The 19,025-nt window shown below is 38.2% G+C and overlaps 1 protein-coding gene and 1 pseudogene across 1 annotated transcript in view; both read left to right on the top strand.

The window, feature by feature from the left end:
- Positions 1–4,506, top strand: part of LOC107695315 (N-acetyl-beta-glucosaminyl-glycoprotein 4-beta-N-acetylgalactosaminyltransferase 1-like) — a 41,895-nt pseudogene extending 37,389 nt beyond the window's left edge.
- A 605-nt stretch (positions 4,507–5,111) lies between these two features.
- Positions 5,112–19,025, top strand: part of LOC107695373 (ankyrin repeat and BTB/POZ domain-containing protein 2-like) — a 22,072-nt gene continuing 8,158 nt past the window's right edge. Inside the window, exons 1-3 of the mRNA XM_016495258.1 lie at positions 5,112–6,137; positions 15,033–15,182; positions 17,845–18,052. Of these exons, the coding sequence (XP_016350744.1) occupies positions 5,288–6,137; positions 15,033–15,182; positions 17,845–18,052 (1,208 nt within the window). The 5' untranslated portion in view covers positions 5,112–5,287. The remainder of the gene's footprint in view (positions 6,138–15,032; positions 15,183–17,844; positions 18,053–19,025) is intronic.

The following is a 19,025-nucleotide window of genomic DNA, read 5'->3' as shown; positions in this document are numbered from 1 at the left end:
TTATATATATATATATATATATATATATATATATATTGTCAGTGCATTACAAAATAATGAACTTGGTCTTTCAAAATAAAAGTGCCTTCGAGTTTTAAAAATCTTTTTTTTCACCATGAAACCATATTAATTGGCCATTGTACTGTATATATGTTTCTGAAGCCTTACAGTAATTGCATATGATATGTGTATGATATAGCTGATATTTTAGTTGTTGATACTTCACCTTCAGTGGGCCTCTAACTACTATGACTGGATCAATGACTCAGTGAGTTGAACTCAAGATTTGGAATTTTTTGTTTGTTTGTTTGTTTGTTTTTTGTGAACTGGATCAACCAAGAACAATTTGTTCACAAATCGGAAATGCTCTCTCTCATGCAAAGAAAGCGATTACATACAGTAAGGTTTAAAGGCACAGCAGGAAAAACAGCCTTTTTTAATACTATAAATAATTATAGATAAGGCAGAAAATGTACAGTATTTAAAAATATATATATATATATTAGGCGTAGACAACTAATAATATGGACTTCAGTGAAAGAAAAATAATTCAAAAAAGGAATGAATATGACCCCTTTAAATATACATGTGGGGTTTTCCTGTTGAGCCTGCAGCTCAAGTGTAGAGCTATCTTTTAATTCTAACCTTGTACTGAGACAGTCTAAACTCCTGCTGGTAAGCGGTCTCTCAGTGGGTCGCTTCATGCAGTTTTATCATAACAAATGGGAAAGCTTTATTACTCCTGACACAACTAGATTAAACAGGATACGTGGTGTTACATTATGTAAGTATATTTATCATGTATATTCCTTATTGTCTCATTTAAATGCACTCTATTTACAGCAACTTTTTTTCTCGCTGTTTCTTACCTCTCTATCAGGATCTACACTCTGGTCCGTATTGTAAATGTAGAGAAGCGGAGAGATTCAGCCAGGGGCAACCGTTATCTGATGGAGCTGTTGTTGATGGAGGGAGGGAAAAGAGTGGTGCGCCTGTCTGACTACATCTATCTGCTGTTGCACCGCAGTCGATATGAGGACGGAATTGAGAGCAGAGAGGGAACTTTGCCCTCATCCCACCATACACCCTCCAAAAACCCACCACCCAGCGGCTCTAGTATCCAAACACACACCACCACACCCTGGAGCACCAGCTGGGCCAAACCCCTGCTCTGCCAGCCATCCATGTTAGAATGGAGGCATGATGTGATGGTACACTTTGTAGTACCAGGTATTTAAAACTAATATGAATTCCTGTTTATGCGTATTTATCAAAACAATGCAAATATGTGTACATACTGTATAATGTGTGAGGGCTGTAGAGAGCACGTCAATTGGGTAAAAAAGCCAAAACGCGGACATTTTAGGCAATTTAGAAATATTGGCATGACATGTCCAGGAAAAAAGAGGACATATGGGCACCCTAAGCTTGGCTGCAGTTTAACTAGTTTAATTTATGAGTAGCTTGGCAATCGCCGATTCATAGCCACTCATCTGACTTGTCTTCTGTGACAGTAAAGAATCAGGCTCGCTGGGTGCAGCAGTTTATCTCAGATATGGAGCTCCTGCACCGTGAGACCAAAGATGAGAATTTCAGCGTGATCATCGTAGACTTCCAGAGTGATGACATGGATGTGGAGCAGGCACTGAAGGAGAGCACTGTGCCCAGGTGAATACTAAGTTTTTGTGTCTTTCCCCTTTTAGCCAAGCACCTGCAGAGCAGAGTCCTTGCATACATCTTCGCAGGAGGATTCCTGCATGAGAAGCTCTACCTTCACGTGAGTCCTGTTTTTGGGCTCACATACTGTTTGTACCTGAGGAAAACAATCTTTTTCTCTCTGTTTGTTTTCCTGTTCTTGGCTCTGTGTGTGTAGGTATGCGTATCTGAGACGTGAAGGGAACTTCGAGAGGTCGTCTGGTTTACAGATGGGTGTAGACACCATAGAGGTGAGAGAAGAAAAAAAGATTAGGCATTTATTTTCATGTCATTTCTCATGTCACGAGTTTTCATTTCATTTTTGAGTTTTTAAATTTACTTTTCTATAGTAAATATGCACGATACTTGGGGTGATCAGTGTTTGAGAACAATATTTTAAAGTTACTGTGGTGCTCCCTAAAAATGTAATTTCATTGCCTTAAGTTTAAAAAGTCAAATTTACAAATTTTTGCCAAAAAGTTGGTTGCACAAAGCAACACTGGTGATGGTGTAACATGTAATTTCCAGGACAGTCACAGTATAGTGTTCCTGTGTGACTTGCACATCCACTTCCCTAACAATATCCTGGAAACCATTAGGAAGCACTGTGTGGAAGGCAGACTGGCCTTCGCACCCATCGTCATGAGGCTGGACTGTGGGAGCTCACCTCTGGAGCCTGATGGTAAAACATATACACAGACACATTTAGAGACAGCTGCTAAATGCATACTGTAGAAACACATTTGTTTAAACACCAGTTGTGCATGATGTGTCTGATTCTATTTCTTGCACATCCTGTTTGTTTTAAACTCTCTTTTAGACATACTGTCTAGCAGTTTCCTTTTTACTTTTTCACTTTAATGCAGCTTGGTGAATAATAGTATACATTTATTACGAAAATAAAAACTTCATAGTAGTTTGATATGTTTGGACAGTAGTATACTGTACGTGTAGATAAACTGTTAATAGCAAATTTATTCACTTGTATTGAAATAAATATGAAAATCTCCACATTTTATTTATTAACCAATTGTATTTTACCACAAACAGCATTGATATGTGATATTAAAAGCTGATTGTTTTAAAGGTTACATCTGAATGTAATTGGTTATTTATACAGAAAGAGGCTAATTTAATTAATTTTCTTATTTTCCTTACACATTTTAGACAAAAACAAATTATGTTACTCAATTTGCATATTTATTCTGATTGGTCAATACTGTATGCATCAGGCTGTCAGCCTCCTCTGGCATTTTCGAAGTGATTTCCCTCGCTTAGTGTACTGCACATGAATTGACAAATACAATTGATTTATACAGTATATGCATCTAGGTTTATTTCCAATTTTATGTGGAATTCATCAAAACATTTTGCTAAATTGGTTTAGAATAGATTTTTAAGAGACTGAGAGATCTCCACTGTTGGTGTACATTTCTCTGATGTATTTTTACACGCAGGCTTTTGGGAAGTGAATGGCTTTGGCTTGTTTGGAATTTATAAGTCTGATTTTGATAAAATTGGTGGCATGAATACCGAGGAGTTTAAAGACCGCTGGGGAGGAGAAGATTGGGAGCTGCTGGACAGGTGACTGCATTCTTTCCTTTTGGGAATGCTAATTTTTTTCTGGTAACACTCAAGTCAAGTCAAGTCACCTTTAATTGTATAGCGCTTTATACAAAACTGGTTGTGTCAAAGCAGCTTTACAGAGTCAAACAGGAAAATAGTTTGTCAATGATGCAAGAAGACAATAACAGTCATTGTACGATACTGTACAACACTGTACGATAAGGTCCCATTACTTAACGTTAGTTAATGCATTCATAAACAACAAGCAATACATTTGTTACAGTATTTTTAAATCTTTGTTAACATTAGTTAATAGATTGTAGATGTAATTAACTAATGTTAACAAATGTGACCTTTATAGTAAACTGTTGTAAACCAAAATTTTGTTGTTAAGTTAGAGTTAAGCTTTGTGTGATATTTTTGAACCTTTTTAAACATGGAAACTGCATCTTTGAGCTCTTCTTTTTGAATACATTTCAGAATACATAGATACAAATGTATTGCCCTACAAAGCAAAACTCGATATAAAGTCATTTTGGTCAGACAGTTGATTAGACCGTGATCTTTCCTGTGACAAACGGCTGTGGCTTAACTATGATTCAGAGAATGTGAAATTTAATATCAAACCAATCAAGTGTTTCAGTGTTGGTGTAACTACCGTGTTTTGCCTCTCTTCCTCTGTCACATCTTATCTCAGGGTTCTACAGAACGGTCTAGAGGTAGAAAGACTGCGACTGAGGAACTTTTACCACTATTTCCACTCCAAACGGGGCATGTGGAACATTCCCATTAAAAGACCATCTCAAGGATAACAGAAGAGCACAGAGGACCCTGCTGTTGTTTCTGGCTGGCTTAGTGTGTGTGGTGGCCATTTCTGCCCCAGACGACACTCAGGGGAACATGGGCATGCCACACTGTGTTTGAAGTGAGCTTTGGAGTTTGATGAACAACATTCTCTTAAGGGCTTTGCCAAGTTCATTCAACTTGATGGTTAAAATATGAATCTATGAAAACACCAGGAAAATGCTAACAGTGTATATTTGAAGGCACATGCACAAGAGACATTTTAAAATGCTCCTTTGCCAATCTTAAAATTTAAAAGATATGTGAAGACAGGGGGTTGTCTAATAGTCTGCAGTTTGTCTCTTTATTTCAAACTTACTGAGTAGTTTAAAATAGCGGAGGTTTAATCAAAGTACTTAAAATAGAGGGTGTCAAAATATAAAGAGTGTTAGAAGTTTTGATGAAGGGATAATTTCTGTGAAATTGTTTGTAGAGGATTTAGGTATATACTTTTCCCTGTTACAATTTCTTATTTTGAAGAATAAATAAAGTTCATTAAAATGAATCTTGTTCAGATATTAATTATTTCAGCATAATCCTTCTACTAACCACCACACGAGGGCATACTCGTGCATCTAACAGATGCTGGAATATTTCTCCTCTCTAGTATTAGTATACCACTTTCTGGCTCATACTTAATTTGATTAAGTGAGCTGCTATTGCCTTTTAACCCAGTACTAATCAGGGTCATTCATTACAATATGGCCCGCACAAATTAATGGCATTTATATATATATTTAAATTATTATTAAAGTTTAGTGGTATAGATGGTGTAGATTAGTGGTAGACTATGTTTAGATAGAATAAACTTTAAAAGACCAAAACTCAGAATTTACGGCATGACCGAACTCTTGTCCTAGTCAGAACTATTATTATATGTCCTCACTTAACTGCGCGAGCGCTGCGTGTCTGATTGGCTGAGAGAAAGCTGTGCGCTGATTGGACGAAACTTTCAGCTGTCAAAAGTTTATCTGACCAGCGTGGGTCATACAGCACTGGCTTGCCAATGAGTGCAGACCTTTAAACCAAAAGCTGTGCTTAACGATGGGCGTGCGTTAACTTAAGTCAAGGAGTTTGTCTTTGCGCTGCGTGTTTACTAACCAAGGAAGGAGTCCACCTCCTGTTAAGTCCTATAAATAGAAAAACGTGGAATAAAGCAGCCCACTTACAAAAATAGAAAGATATGGCAGCCCTGAGCAATACTACAATGAAGACTTTGGAGGATTTGACTCTGGACTCTGGATATGGAGCCGGTGATTCTTACAGATCCCTCAGCTTGTCCTCCTCCAAGTCCAACTCGCAGGCGCTCATCAGCTCTCCACAGCGAGGAAACTGGTGGAGCTATCCGGACTCCATGAACAGCAGAAACAACAGCTGGGACACAGTGAACACGGTGCTTCCTGAAGACCCAGAGGACATCTTCTCTAAATGTCCGAGGTTACCAGAGTTAGAAGAGTTCCCTTGGACAGATGAGGAGATCGATGTTGTCCTGCGTAAAGTTGCTGGAGAGGGACTGTCTTTCACTCCAGAGAGCGTCAGGAGTCTGTCGGTGCTAATGCGCAGAGCTTTATTGCGGATCTCCAGAGAGGCGCAGCGGCTGAGTGTCGTGCACAGCAGGTGCACGCGTTTCGAGGTGCAGAGCGCGATGAGACTGGTCTTGAGCTGGGCGCTAGCGGAAAGCTGCGTCTCGGCCGCGGTCAGAGCCATCTCACTGTACAGCATGAGCGCTGGAGAGGTCCTGCGCAAGAGCAAGTCCTCCCGCTGTACACTGAGTTTGTCTGTCGGACGTTTTTTCCGATGGATGGTGGACACTCGCATCTCGGTGCGCATTCACGAGTACGCGGCCATCTGTTTGACCGCTTGCATTGAAAATCTAGCGGAGGAAATTGGGCTCCGTGTACTGGCGGCGCAGAGCGGGATCTACACCTCTCCAGTGACCGCTGATGCGCTGGAGGCTGTCGTCAGCAATGACTCGGAGATATTCGGGCTCGTGCAAAACTACGAACATCTCATCTGCGGGAAGAACGCCAATGGTAAGAAAATTTATTCACTATGAAAATAGTTAAAACTTTATAGTGTCCATATAGAGTATTTTAAGTTTGTAGCACTAAACCCAGAAAATATAGCGTTGGTAGAACTTAAGTTCTCCCGGGAATTTCCTACGGTGGTTATGGATTTAGGGCCTGTGGTTAGTTTTATTTGTAGAAACTTTCACATTAATGTACAAAGTCACACCACAAACGTGGATTTCGGTGTTAAAAACGTAAGTTGCACAAAAATAAGAGTTCACGATTTGGACAACCATTGTAGTCTTTATTTAGCAATTTATGTAGAGTGCCTTCAAACATTAATGTTTGATATAAGTGTGTGTAGTGTGTAACAGTTAACCAAGTAATTGAATTTTTTTCTGTTGCACTTATTGTGCATGGTGATTTGAGTCATTACAATAGCAAACACTAATTTATAATAACAAGTGGCTCTGCAAAATAATTGCATTTGTAATGTAACATGATCTCTGTGTGTAAAATACAGCAAAGTATTCATTATTATTTTTATTACAGAGACAAATGTGTGATTTGATTCGATTCTTAGTCTTTGAAAGGCACCTTGATCTTTGTCTCAGTGAAAATACTAATTATCGTTTCCACCTTCATCTCGTCTCGTCTCGTCGTAGAGGGATGACAGTTCTGCATAATTATGCATAAGCAAATGTCAGAAATGCATGTCTCACCACGTCTGATCATTGTGCACCACAACTCAAGGCCCAGTGATGCATTGCCTTTGGAGTATCATACAATAAACTGGTCGGGTGAAATTACATTTGCCTATTTTTGGCACAAGTGATAGGCCTGTGCATCCTGTGCAATTTTATTGCAGACTGTCATAAATAACACTGATTAAATTATAGCTAAACATTAATGTTTCAGCCTTTGTGTTATATTTGCTACCTGTCTGTATTTGCTTTCTTAATTCCACAGTTCTCTTTGTATCAGAACTTACTGATTAAATGGTAGGTTGTCATTATTAATAAGCTTTAGCTGTGACTGTACATCCCACTGGGCACACGCATTTTCAGAAATGCACAAAAAGTCCATTGTTCTGCTCTAAGCCATCCACTTTAATAAGCAGAAACAAGTGAGAGAAGCCAGAGTGAGAAGAATGGAAAGCCATCACACACTCTCCGTCTGTTTTAAATCAGTCTGTTGATCGTCTCTGTGACAGGGCAGCCTGTACGGAGCTGATCTGCTTGGCAATGTGCAGAAAGAATGTCTCTTGGGGACAAGGGAGTAAGTGATGTTTTCATTTTTAATGCCTTTCAGGAAGAAAAGTAAGAGTTCTTTGGCATCTATGGTTCCACGAAGAACCTTTAACATCCATGAAAACTTTCTATTTTACAAAAAGGTTCTTTATAGTGGAAAAGGGTTCTTTAGATTATTAAAATGTTCTTCACACTAAGAAAGTAATGGTTCTTTTAAGAACTGTTCACTGAAACGTTTCTTTGGGAAACCCAAAATGGTTCATGGCGAAACCCACTTTTTGAACCTTTATTTTTTAAATGTAGGTGTAGTTCAGCCACCCCTTCTGGATGCATAGGCTTAGAAACCTATTAATCCGATTCACATGTACACACTCAGCATGAGTGATGTGACAGTGCACCCGTGCTCAATCACCCATGGCTGGTAAAGTTGTTTTGCACGCTTATACTGAGACACAGCTGACCTGTGTGTTACTGAGGCTTAGAAAATCAGCAGTCACATGCATGTCATTCTATGAAGCACACTTCACACATCCAGCTCTTGGAGTGAAATATGTTGTATAAAATATTATTTGCATACACTTATTGGTGTGTTAATTAATTCCATTCATCCAGGAAATCCAGGAGTTATTTTATTTAGAGAGAGTGAGGGGATATCTCACTTGTCTCACATGTTGAGCAGAGCCACATCTGGACTTGTTTAGTGCTGCTCAACTTAAATGACAGCTATTTTCTATTGTGAAAGCTGCTGTGGTCTTGTTCTTTGGTCTCTATGCATTTGCCCACACAGACCACCTTGAGCAGATGGCATCAGAAGTGTGAATTATGGTGCACTGATATTGTAGGTTGCCAGATCTCCACTTAATACAGAAAACATAATAACCACTTATTGGAATTTGTTTGTTTTTTCAATATATTATTAGGTCAACATAGCAAAATGGTTTGTTGGATTTTTATGAATTTACAAGAGTGTTGTTGCAGATTTTTAAAAACAAGCATCTCTTCAGAATGTTTGTAGCATTAAAGCTTTTGTAGCTTTAAAGCTAGTATACTAAAAGAACCATCAGTTTTTGATTGTATTTGATCATTTTATTCATATAATTTTAGGTGGAGGTCGACTTCTGTCACAGACAAGCCTTCACAATAAACAAGCTAATAATGGCCATTATGCCTCAGCCGTGCAAGATGGCAAACGGAAACATGTCATTCTTCTGAAAGGAAAGCGATAGGGCCCTTGAATAAATAGATTTAATTGAGGCCCACACTTTAATGACAGACAGGACGTAAAAGAGCTGGTCAAATGAGGGAATGCAGGTGAGACACAGTTCACATCAGATTGGCTCTGTGCAGCGTGAGAGCAGTCCCACTGAATGGGGTGTTGAGTTTTGGTCTGGGTGTGGAGCCTTGTAATCATCATTGGTTAATTATCCTCATAAAACGTTCCGCCCACACAGACCATGTTTCTTTTAGCTTGACTACAAACCGCAGAAATTAGAGCATTTCCCAGCCATGGTCATTTAAAACTCAAGTGTGTTTAAAAGGCTGAAACTTTTTTCTTAAGTAAGATTATTACTAAGATTTTCTCGTAAATCCAAAATATCCTCTGGGAATATTTAGAAGTAAACACTTTCTGCAGTAGATGTACAGAAGCCGCTACAGAAAAGCTAGTATTTCACACAAGGCCTGTGCTCTGTGTTTGCACATGCAGTCTTTGAGTGCTATTATAAACATCGTCTTGAGGGTCTCACTTGGGCCCTCAAGCACCTAGAGTGGACAAATGCTTTCTATAAGGAGAGGAGAAGGTGCCTTCCTAGAGCATGTAATGACAGCTGCTCTATGCGTGAGTTGACCTTCCTCAACTCCCCAGCATGCCTGCTTGGATCCATTAGCATCTGTTCCAAAGAGGTGTTAGTCTAAATTCAGGCTGGCTAGTAATGGAAGTTGCACTGCACTGACTTTAGATTCATCAATGTTCAGGAAAATCCCCATTGCTGATTTCTGTTCCAATGATAAAGGGATAGTTCACCCCAAAATGGAAATGTTGTCATCGTTTACTCACGTCATTCCAAACCTGTATGCCTTTCTTTTTTCTGTGGAACATAAAAAGAAGATAATTTGAAGAACATTGGTAACCAAACCATTTTGATGACCACTGACTTCCACTGTATGGACAAAAATCAATGAGACATTTTGTATGAATTCATACAAAATCACCACCTCGTAAAATACATTTTCTCATTAAATCTGGTTGCTCAAAATATATTATTCTTGTTTCCATAAAAGTAAGAAAGTCATACAGGCTTGGAACGACATAAGGGTGAATAAATGATGACAGAATTTTCATTTTTAGGTGAATTATCCCTTTAGGTCTGACCAGATTTGCGATTAATTAAACAGATTAATCTGTTTAAAATGAGCAGATATGTTCTACACCTTTATACTGACTTAAATTAATAGAGGAAACACTTGCAGTTTGATTCACATCAAACAAGAGCTAAATGTATGTAGGAATGTGGCATTTTATGATATGACATAAAACATTTTATGGGGCAGCTTCATAGTTTTGTTACTACAAGCATCGAATCACTGTCCACGTAAAGAGATTGCAACTGAAAGAAACTGTTCCCTTTAGCACCTCATTAATCCAAATATAGGTGCAAAACTAAAGGTTTTACACACTGTTGATTTTCAAAGAAGAATGTACCTTGAAGCTCTTCATAAAGCACAGAAAAAGCACTTACATGAGTGAGTTTACACTAGGGAACACCATATGGCTCTCCAAAGCTCCTTACTGCCCATAAAAATCACTGCTAATCAGTCATGTTAAGAATACAGTCTAACATGACTTACTCTACACCACTTTGTTCCACCATTAACTGTTAAAGTAGGTGTCAAACACAATTTTAGCCTCTCTAACAGGGGAGTGTTATCTTATATTAACGTTTCATAGCTTGGGTGAATATAATGTTGTTAGCTGAGGATCTTCTGTGAATTGAATGTGATGTAATCAACACCTTGTTGAAAAGTCATTTCAAAGGGTTAATAGAGGATAATTAAGCATCCACGTTGTGTTCCTTGAGTGATGTATGTTGATTCTTTACCACAGAGTGCAACTTAATCAAGTGTGTGTCATCACATCAATTACACAGAGTGATTTATTTAGTAGTACGTGTTTGCCTTGAGTCTTGACACCCATCATGTTTTATGGATTAGCTCTGGATGATTAATGTTATAATGCCATCTCTCCTCAACATATCCCATACTTACCAAACCCTCCAACTTTGATTAATATTGCAGTATGACAAGCTAAATTACATTAAAGTCCTGTTCAGTGTTAACCCTGTTAGTCTGCGAAGCCCAGTGAATAGTCTGTAAGTAATTAAGCTATCATCAGAAAGAGATTGTGTCCTCCATTCAACCCCCAGATCAGGAAATCCACTTTATAGCCATGGCATGTTTTGAAAAACTGCTACAAAAATACTTTGCAATTGAAATTACTGCCTTGGTGGAAACTGGCTCAGGGGTTTATGGGTGAGAGAAGCGGGCAGATGGAGATCCTGTGTAGCGCTGAATTACTGTAGTTCTGTTTTTCCCATCTTTCACAAGAATGAGGCTTCAGAGAGAATACTTGGCTTTAGATTGTAGCTCTCACACAGGCCGCTCTTATACAGACCAGGCTGCCTGTCACTCTGTTTTAGTTATGGCTTGAGGTGGCAAGTGATGTCAAAAGGCTAAAGTGAGAGGTTGTGATGAGTAACCTATCTGTCAGTCAGAGATTATCCATAAATGGGTGATACTTCAGTTAGAGGAGCGTTTCCCCTATGATGATTCAAAAGAAAAACCTCTAAATAGTTGGGATTTACACTTATATTAATATTCAGGAATATTATCGATTTGACTGCATTGACGCTATAGTGAGAGGTTGTGATGAGTAACCTATCTGTCAGTCAGAGATTATCCATAAATGGGTGATACTTCAGTTAGAGGAGCGTTTCCCCTATGATGATTCAAAAGAAAAACCTCTAAATAGTTGGGATTTACACTTGGGAATGCACTTAATATTCAGGAATATTATCGATTTGACTGCATTGACGCTATCAGATGAGATCGAAACTAAATGAAGACACTGTTGTCCTCTGTAGAAATAATTGTTTCATTTCATAATTGGTGAATTTTGAAATATCAAAACTGTTACTGAACTGAATTAAATCATCATTGAACTGACTTGAGCTGAATAGCAACCCAGTTGTCTTCTATAGAGCTGCTTACAGAATTGAACTTGTTTCATAATTGATGAACATCACAAAGTTATAAACAATGACACTGTTGACTGTTTTACTGATTTAGTCTCATTTTTAAAGAAAACAATCTGTATTGTATAAAGTGCTATATAAATAAAGGTGACTTGACCCAGTACTAATTTACAAAATGTGTTGAATCAGGAAACTACTTTATTTTATATTATCAAGTCACTTGGTACTTATGTGTGCAGTTTTTTCAAATATTTTATAATAACTGCAGCTGTAAAATAGTTTCATTTTTCAAAATTTCCCTAATTGAAAACCCATCTTTATATTCTGTGAAGCTGAGCTGAATAAGTGGTGTCTTGGCAGTAGCATGCCGGTGAAACACTGTTGTCGCTCTTGCATTTGAGTATGTGAACACCTGGAGTAGCGGCACCATGCCAAGATCTGCATGATGTATAACTTTATGATTATGAAGACTGTTAAACTCCAGGAGCTTCTCATTCACAGAAGATCTAGAAGGTTCTACTGCACTCAGGTTACTATTGCCACAGTAGGAGAGCCATCTGCTTTATGAGCTGCCCACCGTTTCAATTATATTATTGAGTATGTTCTCTTTTTTCTGGATATGGCATAAACTTTAAATGACATATTACAATAAAAGTTACATGATGCTGAAAATATATTAGATTTATTACCTTCAATCTCTTTTATTAGGTGAAAACAGCAAAGAGAAGAAAAGTAGGCCACGCTTGTTAAGAAGTAAATCTTTTGACCTTGTATTTGCCTGATGACTTGATTTGTAAAAGCAAAGCTCTTCCACTGAGTTGGGGGTTGCGTCTTAAATTAGGAGCAGAACGGGATGCAGGAAGTTGTTATTATCATCACTCTGTCTGTGGTCTGTCCTCTGGAGAGGGGAAGTCATGGCAGAAATGGTCCGTGTACACAGTCACACACAACTAACAGGGCACCTCCCCTTTAGTTAGAGATAGCAGTCAGCGCTCATGTCCTCAATCAACATGCACTTCCAGTCCAGCACCTCGTAACACAAGGGCCAATTGACTCTGGCTCTTCAGCACACTTGTGCCATTGTGCCCTGTGTAGAATGGTTGTGTTGTGGGAGCGTGTGACAGAGTGACTGGACCACTGTGTTCACACCGTGTTACCTGAGCTAAATCAGGCAAGCAAAATAGGTTGAGCACTCATATTTATGCAAATTAGCGTGGTTACAATCAGGCTTGCAATTGAAAGGTTTCTTTCAGCAGTTTCTTAAGGGATTTGTTCTCTGTTGGAGAATATTTTTGAAAGAAAGAAATGGGCAGTTATTGAACACAACAAATGGATAATAAATCTTAATGTTAAACAATGTGAACTGGTATTAAAGCCAAAGTTAGGTCATTTTAACTTTGCAGAGCAATGGAGTAAAGCTCATTGTTCTTTCTGGGAACTATGGCTGATATTAAAGATTTATTTAATGTTTTATTTTACGTTTAGACATATTTCTGGTTTTATGATGGTTTTCTGTAGTACGCACGTGAACACTTTAGTTGAGGTCCATTATATAGATGCAGACCAGGTACTCTTGAATTCCCCTCTGTAAATATTGCTTCTATATGCTCGTCTCATTTCAAGAGTATTTTCTGTCACATCTCCCAGAGCTTCTCTTTCTCCTTCTCTTTCATTGGCAGTGCAACTTCTTGTCAGGCCTATCACATTCGTATGGATTTCCCAGTCTCCCATCAGTGGTGTGCGTGAGCTCAGTTTCTCTCCACATAATGGCAGTGCACACACATTCCCCTCTTCCTCAGTCCACAATGTTAGTAGCAGATGAGAGCGTATGTGCATGTATGTGTGTCTGTGGGAGCGTGCGGCTGCTATGACGCATGCCATAGCCTCACCTCAGCCAGTATAGACATGACTAGCTGTGGAAAAGGGAACGGGTGTGTCCTGGATAAAGGGGTTTGGGTCTGTGGGTCCACAGTCTGACCAGCTGCATCACACACCCTGTGGCTCGCCCGTACCATATACAAACCCATCTGGCTGCAGAGCCCAGATTGAACAGCAGCTCCTACACATGCGAACCTGCCTTAGATTTGGGTATCTATAAAGACATTTCTGTGTTTTCAGCTGCACTGTATTAGCTAATAATATGATCTGTAGCACATGTGAAATAACCTCAACTATACCAGACTGCCTCAGTTGAGGGCATATTCATATGTGGTTAGAAACATGTAGTTACATATATTCTGACTAGACTCAGTACTACATAAGTGCAAAACATATTTTTTATAAATATTTTGAATATTGTTCAGAAAACTGCTATCGTTTGCTCTCTGAAGATTTTTTTTGTGTTTAGTAGGCACTAGCACACTAAGCTGAGAATCTGCTGCCATAGCAAAAACAATACATTGGCAGTGGTCGAGCGAGCCATGGTTCACTCGACTGCATAAAGTGGCTATACAATGAGTTTGTTCACCCAAATAGCTCTAAGAGAAATACAGTTCAGTAACAATGATGTTATAAAAATGGCCCCAATAAATCAGTTGGTCAGATATTTTGAGTCATCGTGGCACAGATGAATGTGTGTACTGTACCTTATGAATGGTTTATCATTTAGCTTGATGAAAAAAAAAAATCCACACACAAATCCATCATTTTATCCCCTTCTGATGCCCAGTGAAAGAGAGATCCAGGGGTAAGGCATGGATTTTAAATCAAATAAAAAGGAAGCAAAAAACATCCTGCATTTGGGCTTGATAAAGCAGCTGCCAAACATATGATCTGATCATTATTTTTACTGACTATCATTTTGCACTTTGTTTCTGAATGCTTGGCAAGGTATCAATTCTGCATTCAAGATAAAACAGGTAATATTTTATAACTCTGTGGGGATTGGTATATTCTTTATTAATTATACTTATGCTGTGGTGAGAAGAAATAGATCACCCTTCTGATGAGAGCCATGTATTTCAAATGACAACCTATATGATGTGCCAGACCAGTATAAGAGAAGTGATAGCTGAAAAGTCATGCTTATTGTACATTATAATTAATAATTAATCAGCAAAATCTTCTTTAGGTGTACAATCGACAATCAGAGAAAAGAAAAGCAATAAGCATAAAAAGTATAAATAATTAAGCAAGGAAGACAAGACTAAAGCGAGGAGAAAGAGCTGTGTTCTGAGCAGAGGAAATGATGACTTACCACACTTCCTCCTCTTATCTCTGTCAGAGACACATACTGTATATGGGAATGATGCCGTATGTCTTCCCCCATCCCTCCCATAATTATTAGAGTTGCACAACATTGACGCAAGAGTTCACATTTAGAGACACATATGATAATAAATTGATCAAATTTTAATGGATTGAATGGTGCTTTGAGTTCGAATGATTTGTTCTGACTGAAAATGTGTTTCTATGTGTAGGTGAGCTGTCCCTGCCTGCCCATTTCAGCCCATATGCTGAATGTCCAAACTCAGCGGTGGAGAGCAGAGAGAATGCCTACGCACAGCTGGAGCTCAGGACGCTGGAGCAGGCCCTGCTAGCCACCTGTGTGGGCAGCCTCTCTGAACTCAGTAAGTTACAACCCTTTCAATCCATTTCATCTCCTTTTGAAAGACTGTGACAGTGTATTGCGTATTATTAGTTTAAACAAACAAATGCTATCAAATAAACGCATGTTGCCACACGGATGAAAATCATAAGAAATTTTGCAGTTCTGGTTCTGGTAACTCAAGGGTTCCAGTGATGGTTCTTTTAGAACTGTAAAAGATAGAACATTTAGTATTTAGAATAATTAAGTGTTTTTGATTCACTAAATAGAACCAGTCCATAAGAGTCATTCATTTCATGTATACACCTAAACTGTTTCTCTGTATAGTATGTTTTAGATTCACTAAGAAGAACCGGCTCATAAGAGTCAATGGTTCTGGAATCAGACTACACTTGTTGTGCTGTATTTTTATTGATTCTCTAAAAAGATCTGGTTCATAAGAGTTATTAATTTGTGTATTGTGCTACACTGTTTGCACTGTATGTTACACTTAACTTATAAACACTTTTTTTATATCATGATCTGGCCTTCATGATGAAACTACTGTATAAGAAATAGCATAAAACATTCTTTTTTTCTTAATAAATGATTAAAAGGACAACTCATCCCCAAAACATAAAAATTCTGTGATCATTTATATTGACTTGCACTCAAGATATTTTTAATGAAACCCAAGAGATTTCTGTCCCTCGATTGGAAGTCTGCACTACCAAAACTTTGATGCTTCAGAAAGTTCATTGTTAATGTAATCCATTTGAATCGAGCAGTTCAAGCCTAAATCTCTTCATCATATAAAACAATTGTGTCCCTTCAGAAGACTTGGATTAAACCCCTTGATTCATACGGATTACTTGTACAATATCTTTTTGTACTTTTTAATGCATGAAAGCTTTGATTGCATGAATTTTCAACGGATAGACAAAAAGGATGAGAGAATATTAAAAAGTATCTTAATTTGTGTTCTTAAGATGAACAACATTGGGTAACACTTTAGTATAAGCACAAATTCTCACTATTAAATAGTTGCTTATTAGCATGTCTGTTATTAACATATTGGCTGTTTATTACTTAAAAAGCATTTATTCTACATTACCATGTTCTACATCCCTAATCCTACCCAATACCTAAACTTAACAACTACTTTACTAACTATTAATAAGCAGCAAATTAGGAGTTTATTGAGGCAAAAGTCGTAGTTAATGGTTTGTTAATAGCGAGTTTTGGACCTTAAAATAAAGTGTGACCCAAAATTGTTATGGGTTCGGAACGAGATGAGGGTGAGTAATTGATGACAGAGTTTTCATTTTTGGGTGAATTAACCAAGGTGAAATAGCTTTTCTCAGTCTAGTAAAAGACAGCAGTTCTCTTTAAGAATTAGGTCACCCATTAGGCTCTTTTCTCCTTCTTGTTAAAACTTTAATGTAGAAACACTGTTGTTGTCCATTTTTCATCTCAGTCTATTACTGTCCAGTGAAATGCTGTTTTTGCGTGATTGTTTCTAAATGTCGGTAAGACAGAGAGAGACATCTGTACATTTTAAGTGCCATTTTTCTAACAACTTGACATTGCAGGCTGGCCTAGGGGGGTGTGAGCGCCTGAGCTGTGGGCAGTTTGTTTATGCAGCAGACCGCAGTTCAGCCTGAGGGAGGGGGGATGCTGCTCGCATTCACCAGAGAGGGAAACGCGCTCTCCCTTAGGGGACCAGCAACACTCCTGCAGTTGTTTTGCTGGTACAAGAGCACCTTCTGTTTGGGTCAAAGGCGTAAAAAGCACCTTCTTTATGCTTTATGACTGCAGACACTCAAGCAATCCTAAAGCAGCCCTTGATAAATTTGCTAACTAAGGTGCACACGTGTTCATTAAGGACCATGTAGACCATATGTGATTGATTGCTTAACTTGTTTCCCACACCTTTCTCGAGCATTATGTCTATTTCCTTCCCATATTATTCATTCACATATTAGCTGTTATTTAAAGATTATCCACCAATAACTAAGTACAAAAGCAGTGAATTTCCATTCAAGGATGAAATGATGTATATCCGCTGTCGCTGTGTTCTCTCAGTCTCATTTCTTTCCTCTGTGATGCTTTTCACATATGGAGGACAGTGTCCACTGTCTTTACTGTAGACTTCTCTGACTTTAAGGAGTAAGTCTTTGGCCTGTCCTCATCATCTCTTCTCTTCCTTTGGGGAACAGCTTGCGTCTGGATTTCTGCATTGAGAGGCAAAAACAGCAGATTTAATGCCCCTCAGAGTCATTTAGAATAAAGCCCTTAGACGTTTGAGTTTATCCGAATCATCTTCCATTTCCACGTTTGAACATAAAACAGATGGGTCTGAAGATATATTTTGTGGTATTGAAATATTCTTTGTGTTGTGTGTTGTCAGCACTTTAAAAGAAAATAACACAATTGTGCTTGGCTGCACAGCTATTGCTTTAGTTTATGGGGTTGAACTGGAAACACAGATGGCTTTTCTATATCAGTAGCACATTGTGATTTTGGTGTTTGTCTGTTTTTTAGAGCTAAAGGCATTTATTGCATGCATTCATTTCATTTGAAAGGTATTCATTTTTCCTGCAGGCTATATTTACTTAGATGTGTCCTGAAAGAAAGTATTTGATAATCTGAAATATTTTATATCATTTGTGCTTGAAGTTCAAATGTGTGTGTGTCTCCTCCAGGTGACTTGGTCTCCCGTGCAATGCACCATATGCAGCGTTTAGTTTCAGCAAGTCCCAGTCTTAGTCCAGGACGTCCTTTCTGCCTGCAGCCCATATCCTGGTCTTCAGACGCTCTTCACACACTCTATTACTACCTACGCAGCCCACAGATGGAGTCACTGGAGAACCCCAACCTTGAGCCACCCAGGATAGCCCTCAGCAAAGAAAGGTGAGATCAATCGACCAAAACCACTTTTACTCTTTTTGTTTTCTTTGAACAAATTTAGTTGTTTATTGCTGTTTTATGTACACCATTATTATTATTTTTTTTTTATAAATTAATACTTTTATATAGAAATAAAATGATCAAACGTGACAGTAAAGACATTTGCAGTATAATGTTATAAAGGCTTTTTGGAAATAAATGCTGTTCTTTTGAATTTTTTATTTATCGAAGAATCCTAAATAATTGTATTATGGTTTCCACAAACATATTAAGCAGCACAACTCTTTTCAACATTGATAATAATAAGAAATGTCTTGTGCACCAGATCGGCATAATAAAGGATTTCTGACATAATGTTCTGTTGAAAATTCAGCTTTGGCATCACAGGAATAAGTTACATTTAAACATTTATAAAAATAGAAAATTATTATAAAACAGCAATAATATTTCACAGTAGTACTGTTTTTACTCTGTATTTGATCAAATAAATGCAGACTTTTTTTCCTCCTATAGATTATAGACACACTTTGAATTTTACCTTCAGGTCTTTTTTTAGTAAGATGAGGCGACTCTTACTCTGTGTGGAACCCTTGGTCTGCATTCATGTCAGATAATGAATACTAATGTTTTTAGCAGGTGGACAGTTATGGTTGTGAGCATGCTTCACAATCACTGCGCTCCTGGCACAGATACTTGAGAAGAAGAAAACCATAGAGGATTCGTTCTGTAATATCACACTGATTTGAATTCCAGCGAGCCTGTGTCTGTTGAAGACAGCAGATGCTGTTAGACAAATTGTGATTAAGAATGAAATGCCAGGCTTGTTTGTGGTAATGAAAGGCAGGATTGAAAGAGGCTGTGGCGAGCCAAATTCAGCAGCCTTTGTAATTTCACTGTCCTCATTTCTCTCTGATCCAGTTTTGTGCCACTGTTGATCTGCCTTGACCTTTGTTGGATTTAAGTGTGTGTGTGTGTG

The sequence above is a fragment of the Sinocyclocheilus anshuiensis genome, unplaced genomic scaffold (assembly GCF_001515605.1).
Source record: "Sinocyclocheilus anshuiensis isolate Anshui unplaced genomic scaffold, SAMN03320099.WGS_v1.1 scaffold282, whole genome shotgun sequence".
NCBI classification, from domain to species: Eukaryota; Metazoa; Chordata; class Actinopteri; order Cypriniformes; family Cyprinidae; genus Sinocyclocheilus; species Sinocyclocheilus anshuiensis.
This window is presented reverse-complemented; position numbering and strand designations above follow the sequence as displayed.